This window comes from Gallinula chloropus (assembly GCF_964237585.1).
Source record: "Gallinula chloropus genome assembly, chromosome: 2".
Lineage (NCBI taxonomy): Eukaryota > Metazoa > Chordata > Aves > Gruiformes > Rallidae > Gallinula > Gallinula chloropus.
This window is the reverse complement of record NC_140086.1, coordinates 56,965,951-56,981,502: the sequence shown is the minus strand read 5'-3', so window position 1 is coordinate 56,981,502 and position 15,552 is coordinate 56,965,951. Positions and strand designations below refer to the sequence as shown.

The window sequence follows — 15,552 nt, the reverse complement described above, 5'->3', positions numbered from 1 at the left end:
CTGGCAGCTCCGCGCCCTACGAATCAGAAAGCACAACGAAGAGATGAGGAATGTGTATTTGAGCTGAATTTCTGTTAAAGCTGGTTCCCTCCCCCCAGCCCCATCCTTTAATAAAGGAAAAAAGAAACCCCCCAAACAGAAGATGCACTTTCTGGACACTGAAGAGGCGTAAAGCACAACCCCTTCCCCCTCAGACTTCTGCTTCTGTGCTGTCACTGTGCATGTAACGTCCATGCAGCTTCAGGTACACCGGGGCATCAGCTCTAACAGAAAGGCAATAGGTTGTCTCCTGCTCATGTTTATGTTACGTGGTACTGCAATGCAAGTTCTTGTTCCTGCGTTACTAATAAAAGGTTCTTTAAAATGGCTCTGCAGCGCTCTCACTCTCTTGAGCCAGCTGTAACGGCGGCGAGCGTCGTGTCTTACACAGCACAGCTGGAAGGGTCGTGTCTGGCAGTTGTGTGGTCAGTCAGAGCCCTGAACCTCCCTTAGCTGCTGCAGCTTCTTAACTAGGTTAGAAACAAACCCATACAAGAGGAAGTACTGTACCAACATGGCCTCAAATTAGGACCCCTTACTGATGAGCTGGCCTGCAGATGCCTGCCAATTAAACCAGACTCGCACCTCCATCACCTTTTGGCTGAACAGGTTGCTAGCACACACACGGCCTCCCAGCGCTGCTATGAGGCGGCTAGTGCATAACCCACCTGATTCTGACCAGCGGCACCAAGTGCTGGGGGAGGAGGACAGTAGCTTGTTAGAAAAATAAGGTCCTATTTCCCAGTCATGGCTAATCACTTCAGAGGGTGCTTTTGCTGGTTTACTCCACAGTGAAGCAGCGCCAGACCCAAATGGAGTTACCAGCTCAGGCACAGAAGGTCCCTGCAGAGCTTTTCACCAGGACCATGCGTGGCTTACAGGGGCAGCCTGGAACTGGGACCTGCTGCTCGCCCAGCAGAGACCGACACCAATTCTTTCTGCAGCCTCCCCTGACCAACAGCCCATTGTACATCACAGCCATTACACCCAGAAGTGGTTTTTAAACTGAAAGTGTCATTTATTGAAGATAGCACCATAGTGTACAGAGACACTTGACAGAGGCCTGCCCTTCACAGCTTACAATCTAGATGTCTGAACAGGAGAGGTGTTACCAGCTGCTGCACCTGAAGCTTTAAATGCCAAGCATCACATCACAGAGTGTCACTGTTTGTCTTTCTTACTCTGCTGCTTTATTACATCATCACACACACCAGTGCCTGACATCTGCTACACATCAGTTCCTGATACATGCCAAGTGCTTCGACTTGTGTGAAGCAAATCTTTCAGGAATACTGCAACTTACACTGGGCTTGCCCGTTTTCCCAACAAATGTGACCCTTTGCCCATCATGCCTGCTGACCCCCTGAGGGAAAAGGAAGTCAGAAGGAGGGGATTGGAGGGGCACAGAGGACTCACCCTGGTGCAAGGGGCAGATAGTCTGCCCAAAACCATTTACACACCAGAACATCTGATTACACTGTTAATGCCTTTTGTTGCTAACATGAGCCTGTCTGCACTACAATGAAACCCAGACATCAGAGACCAGAGTTTACTTCCAGTTCTGTACCTTCAGCATTTTAAAATCCCCCAGGGCCAAGATCTAACATGCCCAGTTTGCCCTGCTCTGGCGTCCCTCACTGTTCCCCCCACAGCCAGGAACCAGCCATCCCCAGCTTCAGCCTTGTGCAGGAGGGCAGGGTGGGCAGCCACGCTACTCATCCATCTGGAGACCTGGTGACATTGGCACTAAATTCTTAAAACCAAACCACCCCCCTGCTCCTCCCTGCTCCCCTTCCCTTGAACTGCAACCCAACACAGAGAAACACCGAGCTACAATCCTCAGCAGCTCAAAGAGCAGCAGCGACCAACCTCCCTCCCCAACACCCAGCTCGACTTTCATTCTACTTCCAGCTCTCAGAGCACAGAATTCTCACTCAAAATGACTTAATGCCATTTCTACTTTATAAACATTTTTCCCTCCTATTTACCCAGATGTTTCCGCACCAACCCAAAAAGCTACCCCCTGCCATCAGCCTAGCACTTGCCATCACACACAGGTCTCCCTCCTCTTTGACAGACAACATATGTGACATAAAACTGCCTTCAGAAATATTTTGTAGCCATTTCCAGTAAATACAGAAAAGATGGGGGAAGACTGGGGTACCAGACCAAGATAAGCAACTCCAAAGGGTTGTTTTGGGTTTTTTTTTTCCCCTCCCCATGGACACCTCTGACTGTCATAGTTACAACTGTGGCAGGAAATAGAAAAACACTGTGTTACACAGAGTAGGGCTGAACATACAGCTACAGATCCCATCAGATCCCACAGAGAACAGTCCCATGGGTAAGGGGGTAGAAGGGCGGGAGCCCCGTATGGAGACTAGATGAGCAGAAAGCAGAAGAGGAACAGTGTCCAGGAGAGCTTACAGGAAATCAAGCGTCACTGTATCTATTGTCACACTGGGACCAGGCAGGCTCCAGTGTTCAACCACTGCCTGCAAGGTCCTTTGTACGCACTGTGAAGATGAGCAACCACAGGAAGATCAGTAAGCCCAGAGATGCAAGAGTGTCACCTACCCCAGAGACAAGGTGAGAAGCAGCAGCGCCGTCTGGCAGTGGAAAGAGGCAGCTGGGTGACAGAACTGGCCCCTGGAAGAAACGAATCTTCCTCCTATCCAGAGCTTCCCCACTCCCAGTCAGCCTGGAGAAAAGCAGAAGAGGGCTGAGCACAAGCAGGCACGGTGCTGATCCATGGCGAGTGGCGCGGCGCGCAGATTGGGAAGCCAAGCACCCAGCCGTAGGGCTCCCACGTAGCATGAGACGTGGAGAGGAAGCAGCCCAAAACCAGGGAGGGAATCAAACAGAATGAGAAGCTGCCACACAAGCAGGCAAGGATTTGTTACTGGAAGGAGGAAATAAAGGGCAAAGGAAGCCAGAAAAATGATGTGTAATTGGTACTGACTCTATGGGGTGGCAGAGGAGATCAGCCCTGGACGGAGTACAGGAGCCTGTGGTGACTTTCCTGGAGCACCAGCTGGTCCCTGGAGGTGCTCTGCACCAGCTGGTCAGCTTTAACACAACACTGAGCAGTTATTTCTAATCTGACACAGGAAGCAGCCCAAGACAATTCTTCTTCCAAACCACAGCCATACACAATCCTCTCCATCTCCAGCAGTGTGTGGGAATGCTGCAGTACAGGTTTACACACACAGACTCATCTTCATGTGCAGAGCTCTGCTGCAGCCACACTACCCTTCCTAGCAGAAGCCCACCAGGAGCTAGAACACCTTCAGCGTTCTGTATCCAGGGAGCGGCACCACTCCTCTGGGAAGCACAACTACTGACCTGCACCAGAGCTGCCCAGTGTGTTCCTGGGAAGGAGCTACTATCAGACCTCCAGAGCTAAGTTTCTGCTCCAAAACAAGGCAGACTTTAGGTCCATTTAAAAAGAGCAACATAAATACTTCCTGTTCATTTAACTGCTTTCCACTAATGTATTTTTTACAAAATTAAGTTTATTCATTAGGACGATAGTTACAGCCAAATTAACGTTCACTCTCTAACTCAACACAACACAAATGCTGGAGTTTCCCTTAAGCTACAGACACTTTAAAATTACCAGATAAAAACAGTGACCAACATTTTAGTCTCCTAGTTTTTTTAAAAAAAGGTTGCTCATGCTCTTTAACAGCTTCCTCAACACAAGCTTGCCACTTGAATGAGCAAACATCCTTGCAACACTTACTCCACTTTCTGTGTGCAGCATAACAGAAGTATAAAAGCCCCAGCAGAGGCCTAAGAAACATACATTGCACCTGGACCAGGCAGGAAAATTTTGTGAATGTTAAGACAAGGCTAGTGCTCTTACCAACACATTTATGCATGTTTTATAGGAAGGTATCTCTGCACTTACTGGAGTATTTTTTTTCAGAGAACAAGAAGAATTTAAAATGATCCTAAAACCATTTTGTACCAATGTGGAAAAGCATTGGAAAAAATTCAGAGTCTCTGGTAGCCAGTAGAAAGCACTCGAACAGGAGAGTCTGCTGTTTTCCTTGTGCTCGTCTCCCCCACTCAGGGCAGGAAAAGCACGCGTTCACAAAGCCTCACCCTCTGGATTTCCAGTTTCCTGCTTTCTTCTCAGCTCAGCTCTTCCAGTTCTTTCATCCATCTCTCCCTGTTAAGACACGAGGTGAAGAGCCAGAACCAGATCTGCACAGTCTCTTCATTCAAGTAGCCCAGACGGACCCTTCTTAGAGATAAGAGAAGCATTTTCCAGCACCTTCCAGGAGTTACTCTGCTCTTCACCAGGAGGGGTGGAACTAGGGCAAGTTAATAAATAGGAAAATAAATACCCTTCTCCCCACAAAAATGTATTTTAGGCTATTAACATCAATAGAAACTTTGTTTTGATACAAACATCGAAGAGGTAAAGTATCTGTGTGTCATGTTCAAGCAGCACATCTAAACACCACAGGAAAAGTTAGTACCACACAAGCTTTAGCTTTTCAGGATGATCCTCTGGATAGATTTCTAATTCTAACTCACATGGTTCCCTTTAAATGGTGCAAGACACTATCAGATTACAACACAGACAAAATCCAGTGCTCTAGTACCATCAGCCCTTCACAGAACAAATGTTCACATGGAAAACCTTTAATGCATTCTTGTCAAGCTTGAGTATGAAAACCCAAGATGGTGTAAATATACTCTCTGTCTTCATTGTAAAAGGCACATTTAGGCGGTTTTAAATGTGCTAAACGTTTTGTTTCCAGTGTTAAAAATCACTTATATGAAAAGAGCATCTGCAGGAGGTCAATTTAATCTTCAGTAGGCAACAGAAGCTGCTGTGGAGATGATGGATGAGGTTACTTTTCCGCTGATCCAATATTCTTACAAACGTATAAAACCAGGCAGATGAGTCTCTGAAGGGAGATCTACAAAGCAGTTCACAGAATGAAACTTTCCTGTCAGTTACTTGGTACTTTGGGGGTTATTTTTCTGCTGAGGCTGCTGCCATGGCTGGTTTCATGCCCTCGCGCGTCGACTTCAGCTCCTCCAGCTCTGTGTTCAGCTTGCTGATCACCCACTCCAGGGCATCCCGACCCTGCCAGGAAAACACCACCATTTAGGGCTGGATAAAATACACCACCACTGCTCACATGTTTCTATAGTTTTTCCTCTGTCAGACACAATGCTCGTTTTAAATTTAATCCCATGCCCTGCATAGTCTGATACCGGATTATGTGGATAATTTCTTAGCATCTTCTTACTGAAATTTCACTACGAAGTCATTTGCTGAGCCCACAAGCAAGAAGTGGGTGCAGTATTATTGGTGTGAGGTCCCAGAAGTGCACCCAGGCAAAAAGCCCAGCTCAGCTGGGCAGTCCCCCTGCCCAAGAGCATTGCTGGGTTTGCTGCTCACTGCTCCCACCACTCAAAGAACAGCAACAGATTCGTGGCAAGGTCTACGTGCTGTCCTCAGGTGCATTAACCAGGTTACACAGACAGCTTTTGAGAAGCAGCCTTCCAGCTGCTCATTCAGTAGCAGCTAAACTGACTTATCTCTAGCAAGAGCTGGGTTCTACACCCAGCACAGCAGCTTTTCAGCACTTGGAACAGATCTAAGGGAGAGGCCTCAGTTGCACACTTTGTATCAAGGCTCAGCCTTGTTCCCTTGGGTTCTCGGCATGGGAGTGCCTCAGAGCCAGGCACTGGCCACGGATGCTTTGCTGCCCAGTGACCACAAGATGAGCATCAGCCCCACAGTGGAGCCAAGAAAATCAAGAGGAGCACTTTGACTAAACACAGGTGCAAGGTTTTAGAGCTCCACCATCTCAGAGTGACAGCTTTGGCCAAAATGAGCAGATAGGACCAGACCAGGAAAGACCTGGCCTTCTTTCACTTAAAGAGAAGCCAAGAGACATTCACCTCTATTACCCCACTAAGAATAAGACCTACAAACACTGAGGAGCAGTAACTGGGAGCCACACGGCTCTGCCCAAGTCTAGAGGGGTTCTGGAGCTAAGGGATCTGAGCCTAAAAAGTTGTAAGTCTTCAGGAGAGGCAGTGTCAGTGCTCAAGCCCCCTGCAGAGATGGAGGGAAATGGGAGGGAACAGCCACACACATACTCACACACACTCTCAACTCTGATGTACTAGTTTTGTGACATGCATTATAATGAAGTGAACAAAAACAACTTCAATTGTCCAGCACCTGCTGCTGTTCATTATAAACCACTAAGTTAACAAGAATCTGCACAGCTTTGAAAACCTAAGAAAACAAACAAAACAAAACAAAAACCAAACCAAAACCCACACATACTGTTGAGAAAAAAAACCAACCCTGGAGGCTAGAAACTACTCTGGAATGATATTAAAAGCTCAGTTCCAGGTTGCCAAGTGTAACCTACTGAAAGAAATGAAGTTTTAGGAGGAATACGAGCATCTTTATCTCAAAACCCTTGCTAAGTTCAGTGAAGGGCCGACTCTGCTTCTCTTCAGGTTTTCATATCACAAGGACTCACAGAATAAACACTAACTGCTATGTCTGCACTGGCAGGCAGTCCTTAAGCAGAGAAAAGTCATCCATGTATCACTGCAAAGCATTCAACTCCAGGCCAGAGCTCAGAAAGGAGGATTCAGCTCCACTCAGAATTACCTCAACAACTCCTATCCGTAAATTAACTTTCTTCAAAAGATGCCTTGAAAACATACTGACAACATCCAAGAGAGCATGATTTAAATTGTCCAGTTTTGTATGGGTTGGTGGAAAAAGTCCACAGAAGAGTATGATTGAACATCTGAGTTCCCTCCATTTCAGCACCACACCAACCATGCTTCAGCAGGTGGTAACTGCCACCCTCTTCCACCTCCTGTGCAAGACCTGGGAACAGCAGCAAAGCAGGGAGAAAAGCACCCAGACAGGAGCACCCAAATAGCAGCAAAGTAACTAGCCATGCCTGAGCCCAGTGCTCCCTAAGGATCAAAGCAAGGGGAGAGAGAGAAGGGGAATCACCTTGCAGTAAGCACACACCTGGGTATTTAAAAGTCACGTTAAAATGTCCTCTTTTGGGTGCACAGGCACAGAGAAGTAAGACAGCAACAGTTTGGATGTTATCTTTGTCTAATCACACAAAGACGACTTGTCAGAAAGCCAAACACCTTTGATGAGGAAAATGCTCAGAAGAAAATTACTGGGATTCTTTTCAGGCCCTGACGATGAAACAACCAGGTCCCAGGGGTTTAGTTGATATAGTTGTTGATAAGAGAAAACAAAGACAAAAAAAGATAACCCATGATATTCAACTGGAGCACTAAAGCACCAGGGTATTTCCTTCAGCTTCTGAGACTACCTAGGTCTGCATGTTCCTTAGGCCTGCACACGCTCTATGCTGTACTTTGCAGCCAAGAATAAATTTATGATGTCAGCAAGGAAAATTTTGGGGATATTCTGCACAGGAAATTAAGTTTTAAAATCTTAACTGGATGCAAAGCCTCCAAGTACTGTAGAACTACCCAGTTAAAAAAAATCTGACAGAGGATTGGTCTATAAAGTTTGGTACTGTACAACAAATGCCATAGTAAGTCATTAAGCAAGCACATTCATAACCAAGCATGCATATTAAATTAGTCTTTATTGCATATGTTAGCAGTATGTAGTGTTTGGCAGACCAAATGCTGCATCTGAAGATTTGTTGGTAGAGCTTAAGTGACTGATAAATGCTGAGCCTTTGTAGTTGACATGTTCCAGAAAAACAGGCATAAAAGCTTAGTGGAATGACAACATATAAGCAAACATTCATGGCATACACTGATCTCAGAGTAAGCAGTGTACAAAGCCCTACAGGAGAAGCAGCATAAAGTATTTTCTTTCTTTTTTTTTTACAGAATCTTATTAGTTGAAGCATAAGCCAGTACAGGAATGACATAGACAGGCTACACTGACCAGTGGAAGCAAAACCATCTGCACAGAGGTATCACAGAGCCACATACATTCAGTTCTCTCAACCCTCAAGTCAGGTTATTTTCATAGTCGCATCGCTCAAGGGACACATCACTACTGAAATGAATAGAACTACAAGACCAAAGGAACACAGAGTCTCACATTCTGGCAGCTTCAAGCTTTGTACAGATTTCCACACAAGGTCACAGAAGGATGACAATATTCCACAGGCATAAGAAAAGCAAATACAATTTGACTATGCAAAAGATCACCCCTGTTAGGCAATCTGTTCCAAGAAACCAATTTTATACCCTAAGAGTAAAATTCCGTTTCACTTGTGCAATGCCAATTGCAGTCACTAACCAGTTCATTAATGGTTTCAGGTACTGGTTCTGCACACTGGAATCACAGCAGCCAGGACCAGGTGACACACTGGGCAGAGGGCCTCATTCACATGCCTAGCTATCTGCAGTCATCATTCCACTTTCAGACCACTGGCAGCAAGGTGTGGCACAAGACATGGCTGCGGCAAGTTGGCTGTCCAGTGGCAGAAGCCCAGGTTAACTGATCCAGTCTAGATCCGACCTACTCTCTCTACAACTGCAGTGTAATGAACATGTTTGCCATTCCTGTATGCACTGTATATAAAACATACATGCAGGTTAATTTATGAAGTTCACATGACAACAGTCCATGCACATATTTGCTAGAAAGCTGAAATGCTGTACCAAGAAGAAGAATGCTGGCATTACCACTAGTTAGTACAAACTGCAGATGTGGAGAACTGCTAGCTTAGAGCGCTTTCAGAATTTTGAATTATCCACTCAATAGCATCCCACCCCTGGAGTAACACAGAAAAGATTTACAACACATGGCAAGTGATTTTTCCATCGCTGTTTAAAATCATATCGCGTCATCTGCCACCTCTGCCTCACCGCAAAATCTCAACACTTACTTCCTATTTCTCCAAACAACAAAACATTTTTCAGCTGCATTCAGGAATTTTAAGGGGTGCCAAGAGCACAGGGGCACAGCACAGCATGTGAGAAGGTTACTGGGTGGCAAAGAAAGGGCCAGTAACAGCCTGCACAAATTCCCGCCACATTTAACATCTCCAAAGAGACTCTTCAGTGAAAGACACAGGACAAGGTCTTTCTGGTCTGCAGGAAGCTTGTGAGCCAGTGTGTTCCTTGAAAATGGCAGAACAGAAGAACAATCTTTAGAAGAAACTGAGCTTCCACGCAGGCAACACCTACACAGGTACCAAGAAATGTTTACCCCTGCGTTCAGAGACGTGCGAACGTGACCGATGCCGCGGGAGGAGTTCAGCACTTGTAGGGAAGGTGCCTCGGTGACCTGCCCATGCCAACTAGCTCGTGCTTTGCTGCCTTCCACTCAGCTTGAGGCTGATGGTGAGCCAGGGCTTGGACTTCTCTTTCAACAACATAAGCCCCACACCGACTTTTAAATGGGAACTGGCTCAAAACAGAAGTGCAATTTATCTGAAATACGTTCTGATTACGTCTTTCAAACAAACACAGAGAGCACTCAGCTGGTTAAAGTTACTGTGCAGTGTATAGAAATTACCCATTGTTCCTTTTGCCATCCTCTGATTTTAACCCATTTTCCCCTCATTTTTGGATAAGCACAGAGAAGGGAGGAAAAGGAGGCCTTCTCCTCTCTGATCTAGTAGCTCTCCAGTCAGTAGCTCCTATCTAGTTGACTTACACTGCCTTGGTCAAGCAACATCTCTCACAAGGACAAAAGGGTGGCTAAAGCACAGCCTCTCGGGCACTGTAAGAGTCAGCTGGGCCAGATTCCCCTTGTGCTGAACCTCTCCTACAACACAGAGCACAAACTCAAACTTCAGGTGCACTCATCCTGCTGTCTGGCCACGGTGCCTCAGCTTTTCTAGCAACCTCATTTCTTTCCCACCTTCTCCAAAGAAGGAGAGGACAAAGTGCCCAAGAATACATGCTGCCATTGTAGCACTGCCTGTGCTGAAGTACAGCTCCATGGCTGACAGCCAAGGATTAAATAAAGGCACAAGACAGAGGAGTTGCTGTAGCGTTACCTACACAAGCCAGCAGAGCTTCATCTCTTCAGAGAACACGCCTCTGCTTGCACTACCTTAGACAAAGGCAAGGAGGCAGCTCAGTAGTGGATAGGAACTGGAACAGCTGACAAAGCAGCAGAGAAAATCCACTAGCATTAACTGCTAAATCCAGATAAAAAGGCTGAAAAGGAAGTTATATTCACTATTAGCCCTGACTCCGGGAAATAGGTGCTTAGTGTTTGAAAAGGTGCTTTGGGGGGAAAAAATAACCCAAAACAAACCCAGAAACCAACTAATAACATGTATGCTGTAACTGTGGTGTACACACACAGAGGTTGTTTTGTTCTGGTGTGCAGTTCTAGTTGAAAAACAAAGATTTAGTAGTGAAATCTGTTCACACTTTGGGAAATTATATTCTACTTGCTGAGTCCTACATGAAAAATCAGTTAGAACTATGCACAAAGTACAGAGAAATTAAATATAGTGTTCAGCACACATGATTGACAGTTACTATTTTCAGCAAAAAGAAAGGTAGGGGTGGGTGGGGGGAGAGAGGGAGAACACAGAGTAGAGATGTACCTTTCTGGCATTAGAAGATATCGTATTTGCCATTAAGCTTTCCAAGTAACTGCTCAAGCTAATGCCTTTAACAGTAATAATTGCTTCTTGAGTTAGCACAGTTCTGTAAGAGAACAAACAGAAGTGAATACCTAAGCTGATTTGGACTAACATAACATCTGTTACACACAAAGAAGCTCAAAAACATCTTTACTTACTTTTCAGGGTTTTCAGGATGAGGTGTGTAAACCAGTCTCTCATCAACAGACACCAAATTTGTGAGGGTAATCTTAAACAGAAAAAAAGAGCTGAAATCCTTGCTTGCCACCTTGCATTCTTCTGTTACCAACAGCACTACTCAACAGTAGAGCACTCAGTATTATGTCAAAGAAATGTACGCAGAATATAAACCAGAACAGAGTCAATAAAAAGACCTATAATGGGTGATGCATCTTCTCCTACCCTAAATCTGATTATGTCAATCTAAGTTCCTATTTACAGTACAAAGCACAAACTGCTTTCCAATCATTTTCTCTGCATGGGAAGCCTTATCTGATTCCTGGCATGCCACTCAGGCTTGTCAAGACCGAGACCATCGGGATGCTACTGGGAGTGCACAGAAAATTAATACTTGGGAAAGACAGCGTCTCTCATACAGAGACAAGTCTCTCCTACAGACAGCCCCCCCTTCAAATCTAATAGCCACCAGTTCCCAGGATACCAAAACACAGCAGAATGCTTCATTTACATTTCATGAAAGAGGCATTTCAAATTAAAACTTTTTTTGTAAATGGCAGCATTGTGTAGAAGATGTTCTCTTACATGCATTCTGAGAAATAATCTTACATCAAAAACAGCATCACAAATGTTTGATCCCAAAGTATTTAAAGTTTTCTATTTGGGGGAGGAAGGTGGGGAGAAAAAAAGAGCCAACTGAGATGTGGAAATTGCTGCCTCTTGATGAAAGATTCAAACATGGTTTTATTCTAAATATTAAAATCAAAACATCTCCAAAACAAATTACCAGAAACTTCTAAAGCTCTCACTCACATTAGTTGAGCAAAGCTCCATCTTTTTTTCCACTGGATCTACCACAGAATGTTCCTCAATGTAAGTCAGAGTTCTGCTTGTTCCTAAAATCTGAAAACAAAGAAATAAAAAAAAAAATATATATAAAAAAGTACTAAAATGTAAAAAATCCCAACCAAACTCAACTTGAAACACATAAAAGTCAAGTTCTTAGCAGCCTCAAATACAAAGTAGGTCACGGGTACCAGAGCACCATGTGAGGTGCAAGACTGCATTCTGGCAGGCTACATCAGTCATACAGCATGACACAGGCCAGTCTGGAAGGCGTGTACAGACACAGCCGTACTACAGGCATATGAAAGCCTACAACGTATTCTCGCTACTAAGCTGATTACAGCTTATGTGGTACTTGTATACAGTATTTCCTATAAAGTAAGCTTTTACTTCAAATTACACCCCAGCCCAGGTGACATCACACCCTTAACAAACCACTGGGACCCTAACAACGTACCGCTTTTACAATGCTCGGCAATCCCCACTCCGTGCTGAGGAGGCGGTGGCTGTGCAGCCTCCCCTGGTTATCCAGGCTTCTGTCCAGGACATCTACTCCCACCACACATGGATTCATAGGGTTGGGATACTTCCTCATAGCAGCTTTGATCACCGTGTCCCAGGGGTGTCTGTAAGAAGGAGGCAGTGTTTTTAACTGTTCTTTACTGAACTGCAAGTATTCAGACAACGACAAATTGGGGATCTAGATGGGTAATGCAGCCTCTGCTGTACAACTTCAATGCTCCCAAAAGTCCCTTCAGAATTCAGTGATGCTTGGAAAGGCACAAAAGAAGTATTGATATACAAACAGGGAAAAAAATGAAAAAAAAAATCCTTTCTCCAGAATGAACAAAGTTATTATTAACCCAAGACTAACAGAAATGAGGGCAAGGAGCAACAGTCACAAAACGCTACAAGTGACATCAGATGTGTGAAACCCCCACAGTAACAGGGTAGCTATACACAGGGATTGCTGACTCTTGACTCATTTCAGAACTCAACCAGAAAAACACCCTGGCCTAACATTTAAGGTACCACTGCTTTCAGGAGAAGACTGGACTACATAGCCTCCAGAAGTTCACTTCAGTGTAAATTCTTCTATAGCTCTAAGCACACCAAAAAAACTAAAGAAATCATTAGCTTCTGTTCCTTCCTACAGGAAAAAAAAAAGTGAAAAACAGTAAGTTCAACATAAATATTTTCAGATGACTTATCAGCCTTAAGTCTGCACCTATATACTACTGTGCTTGTTAGCATGAATTACATTTATGGATACTCTTCTTGATAAAGAATTATTTTTATTACAAAGTGTCAATAACCTCAAACTCCTGGGATCAGTGCAGCCCCACTACTGGAAGCCAGGCTGTTCATGTGGCTCTTCCTGCATCTTCTTCTGAAACAGAAGAGGCTAGAGAAATCAGGGACTTGATCCAATAAAGAAATTCTGCCCCTAAACAATGCTTCCTATATCCAGAGTAAGTGACAGATCTGGAATGAAAGGTTCCTAACCTTTAAAGGTACCTTTAAAAATTCAGCTATTGATACCTGACTTAAGAAGACTTAGGGGTGCCAACTTGTACATAAGAGTTGCACTTAGGGCCCTAAATGGATTTGATTTTTAAGAACACTGCTTTTAGTCTTAAAATAGAGCAGTACAGAAGGGCATCAATGGCATGCTACCAGAACACAACAAGCAGAAGCTTGGAGAAATAAGTTGTTTTTCCAACAAGAAGTGTAAGAAAAGATTTTTCAGCTGTATTGGTGTAAGCAGGAAAAATGAAGCCCTCAGTTCCTACGCCAGGAGGAGAACTGGAGGACTGCTCCTTTCTATCTTCTAGTGACAATACACTGTAATCAAGAGAACACACACAAAATGAAAACGTCAGATTTCTGCTAAGCATCCTTGAGGGATTTTAAGAGTCAGAGATCTGATAAGGCACAGCAGTTATTTTAGTAACACCCGAACTATCTACACCTCCACACATTACACCATGGGGGTGTGTGTGTGTGTTCCAATACAGATCTTGATGAGAAAACACCAAATAAAAATCAATTTTGCGTTTCCCAGGTGACAGATATTAATCTCACACTCAGAAGTTATGCCATACACAAGCAGCCTTTACTGGCCTCTGCCAGTCGTTTCATATTAGAAACTACAGTTTACTTGTACCCAACTAACGTTAAAGTTCAACACCTAATACCACCTCTGTCAGCATAATGAATTTGGTTGTGTTAACGTAATTAAAGACATTTAAAGCTGCACAACTGAGATGTTATGTAAATATTTTAAGAACCATCACACACACACACTGCTCTTTGGGTTTTGAGATTTTTTGAGACCTGTAGCAGAGGAGTTACCAGTGGCATTTTAAGAGCTGCACTGGAACTGCTGTGTCCTCCACATCAACTCCCTGGCACAGCCTGGGTGAGTATTACATACCTGTTGACGCTTTTTCCTATTGCTCCCTCGTTATAAGAAAATAGAAGTGAGATGCCCAGAATGCACTTAACGCAGAAGAAGACCGACAGTGAGAAAACTTAGCTGTCACTCCACAGCTGGCTGCTGCTCATCGCTGTGAGAGTGTACCTGAAGGCTAAGGTAAGATACACAGTCCCTCTGCCCGTACCTCCTGGAACGTGTCACCGAGTACGTCAGCAGCTTACCATTTTTTAATTAGCCTTTTTTTTTTTACTGTGTGAAAGTTATCTTCCCTTCAACGCTCACATCCTTATCAAGCCATTACTCAGTCAGGCCAGCTCCACCGCTGCCCCGCGGGAACGGTACTTCCCTCCGCAAGCGGCAGGAGGCGGGAGAAGCCCCGGCAGGAGGTTTCCACGCAGGAAAAACCTCAAGGCGATTAAGGACGGGCAGCGGGAGGAGCCCCAGGCCCCCTCCCCGCCCCGCCACCAGAGGACGCGACACCGCCAGAAGCCGGTGTCCGGCCCCCACAGCCTTCGCGCCGGCACAACCGGTCCGGACCCGCCGCCGCTGCGAGGCCTCCCCCCTCCAGCCGCACCCGCGGCATTTCCTCTTTCCGTCCCGGCCCGGCTTCCCCCGCACAGCCCGGGCCGGCCCGGCGGAGCCCCGGTCCGCCCCCGCCCCCGCTGCCCGCAACAGGAGCGGCGCCGCCGCCGTTCAACGGCCGCCGCGCGTGAGAGCGGTGAGGCGGGGGGGGGCGGCTCGCGGCCCCTCGGCCCTCGCCCGCCCGGCTCCTCACCCGAACACGTGCTCCGAGCTCCAGATCTTCATGGCCACCGTCGGTCTCTCCTCAGCGCCGGCGAGGGAAGGAGGACGTGCGGCGGCGGCAGGAGCAGCCTGACAGCCACACGCCGGCCGGCGGGCTCGACCAGACGCGAAGCGGGCGGAGCTCCCTGTACCGGCACAGGACGTGCCCAACCGGCTCCTGCGTCACGCGCCTGCGTCACACCTCTTATGTCACCGCCCCGCCCACCCAACCCCCCCTTTCCTCCCGGCCGCTGAGGCGCGGCGCAGGCGCAGTCTCGTCCGCCGCCGTTAGCGCGCGAACTGGAGTCAGGCGCTGCTCGAGCCTGGCTGGGGAAAGCCGGCTGTGCTCGGCCGCGGGGCGGGTGGACGGGCGGACCCAGGCGCCTGCGGGGCCTCGGCCGGCTGCTCGGCTCCAGCGCGGCGCTGGAGAAATAAACCGCTGCGAGTCGCTTGCGTCGGGGGTTTCGCTGTAAGCGCGCTAGCGGTTGTGGGGGCAGCCCAGAGCCGGCGGCAGCCTGCGCGCCGCCACGCCTGGCAGCGAAGGACGATGCCTAGCGCCTGTGTCAGCTAGCGGCCCCGGGCGGAAAGCGGCTCCGCAGCCGCGTCCCGACACAGCGCGCCCTGCGCGGCGGGCAAGAGGAAGGAGTC

The 15,552-nt window shown here is 46.7% G+C and overlaps 1 protein-coding gene across 2 annotated transcripts; it reads right to left on the bottom strand.

The window, feature by feature from the left end:
- Positions 1–3,412: 3,412 nt before the first annotated feature.
- PRELID3A (PRELI domain containing 3A) lies at positions 3,413–15,025 on the bottom strand (the record flags this gene model as incomplete). Of its 2 annotated transcripts, none has more annotated exons than XM_084280497.1 (6): positions 14,897–15,025; positions 12,139–12,307; positions 11,649–11,738; positions 10,817–10,887; positions 10,620–10,722; positions 3,413–5,146 (listed from the first exon to the last, which is right to left on the bottom strand). In XM_084280497.1, exons 1-6 carry the CDS (start codon positions 14,926–14,928, stop codon positions 5,033–5,035), a joined length of 579 nt encoding a protein of 192 aa, XP_084136623.1. In that variant the 5' UTR covers positions 14,929–15,025. The 2 variants fall into 2 exon arrangements, with proteins under 2 accessions (XP_084136623.1, XP_084136624.1); XM_084280498.1 differs by lacking the exon at positions 3,413–5,146 and adding an exon at positions 8,772–8,825.
- Between the last annotated feature and the right edge of the window lie 527 nt (positions 15,026–15,552).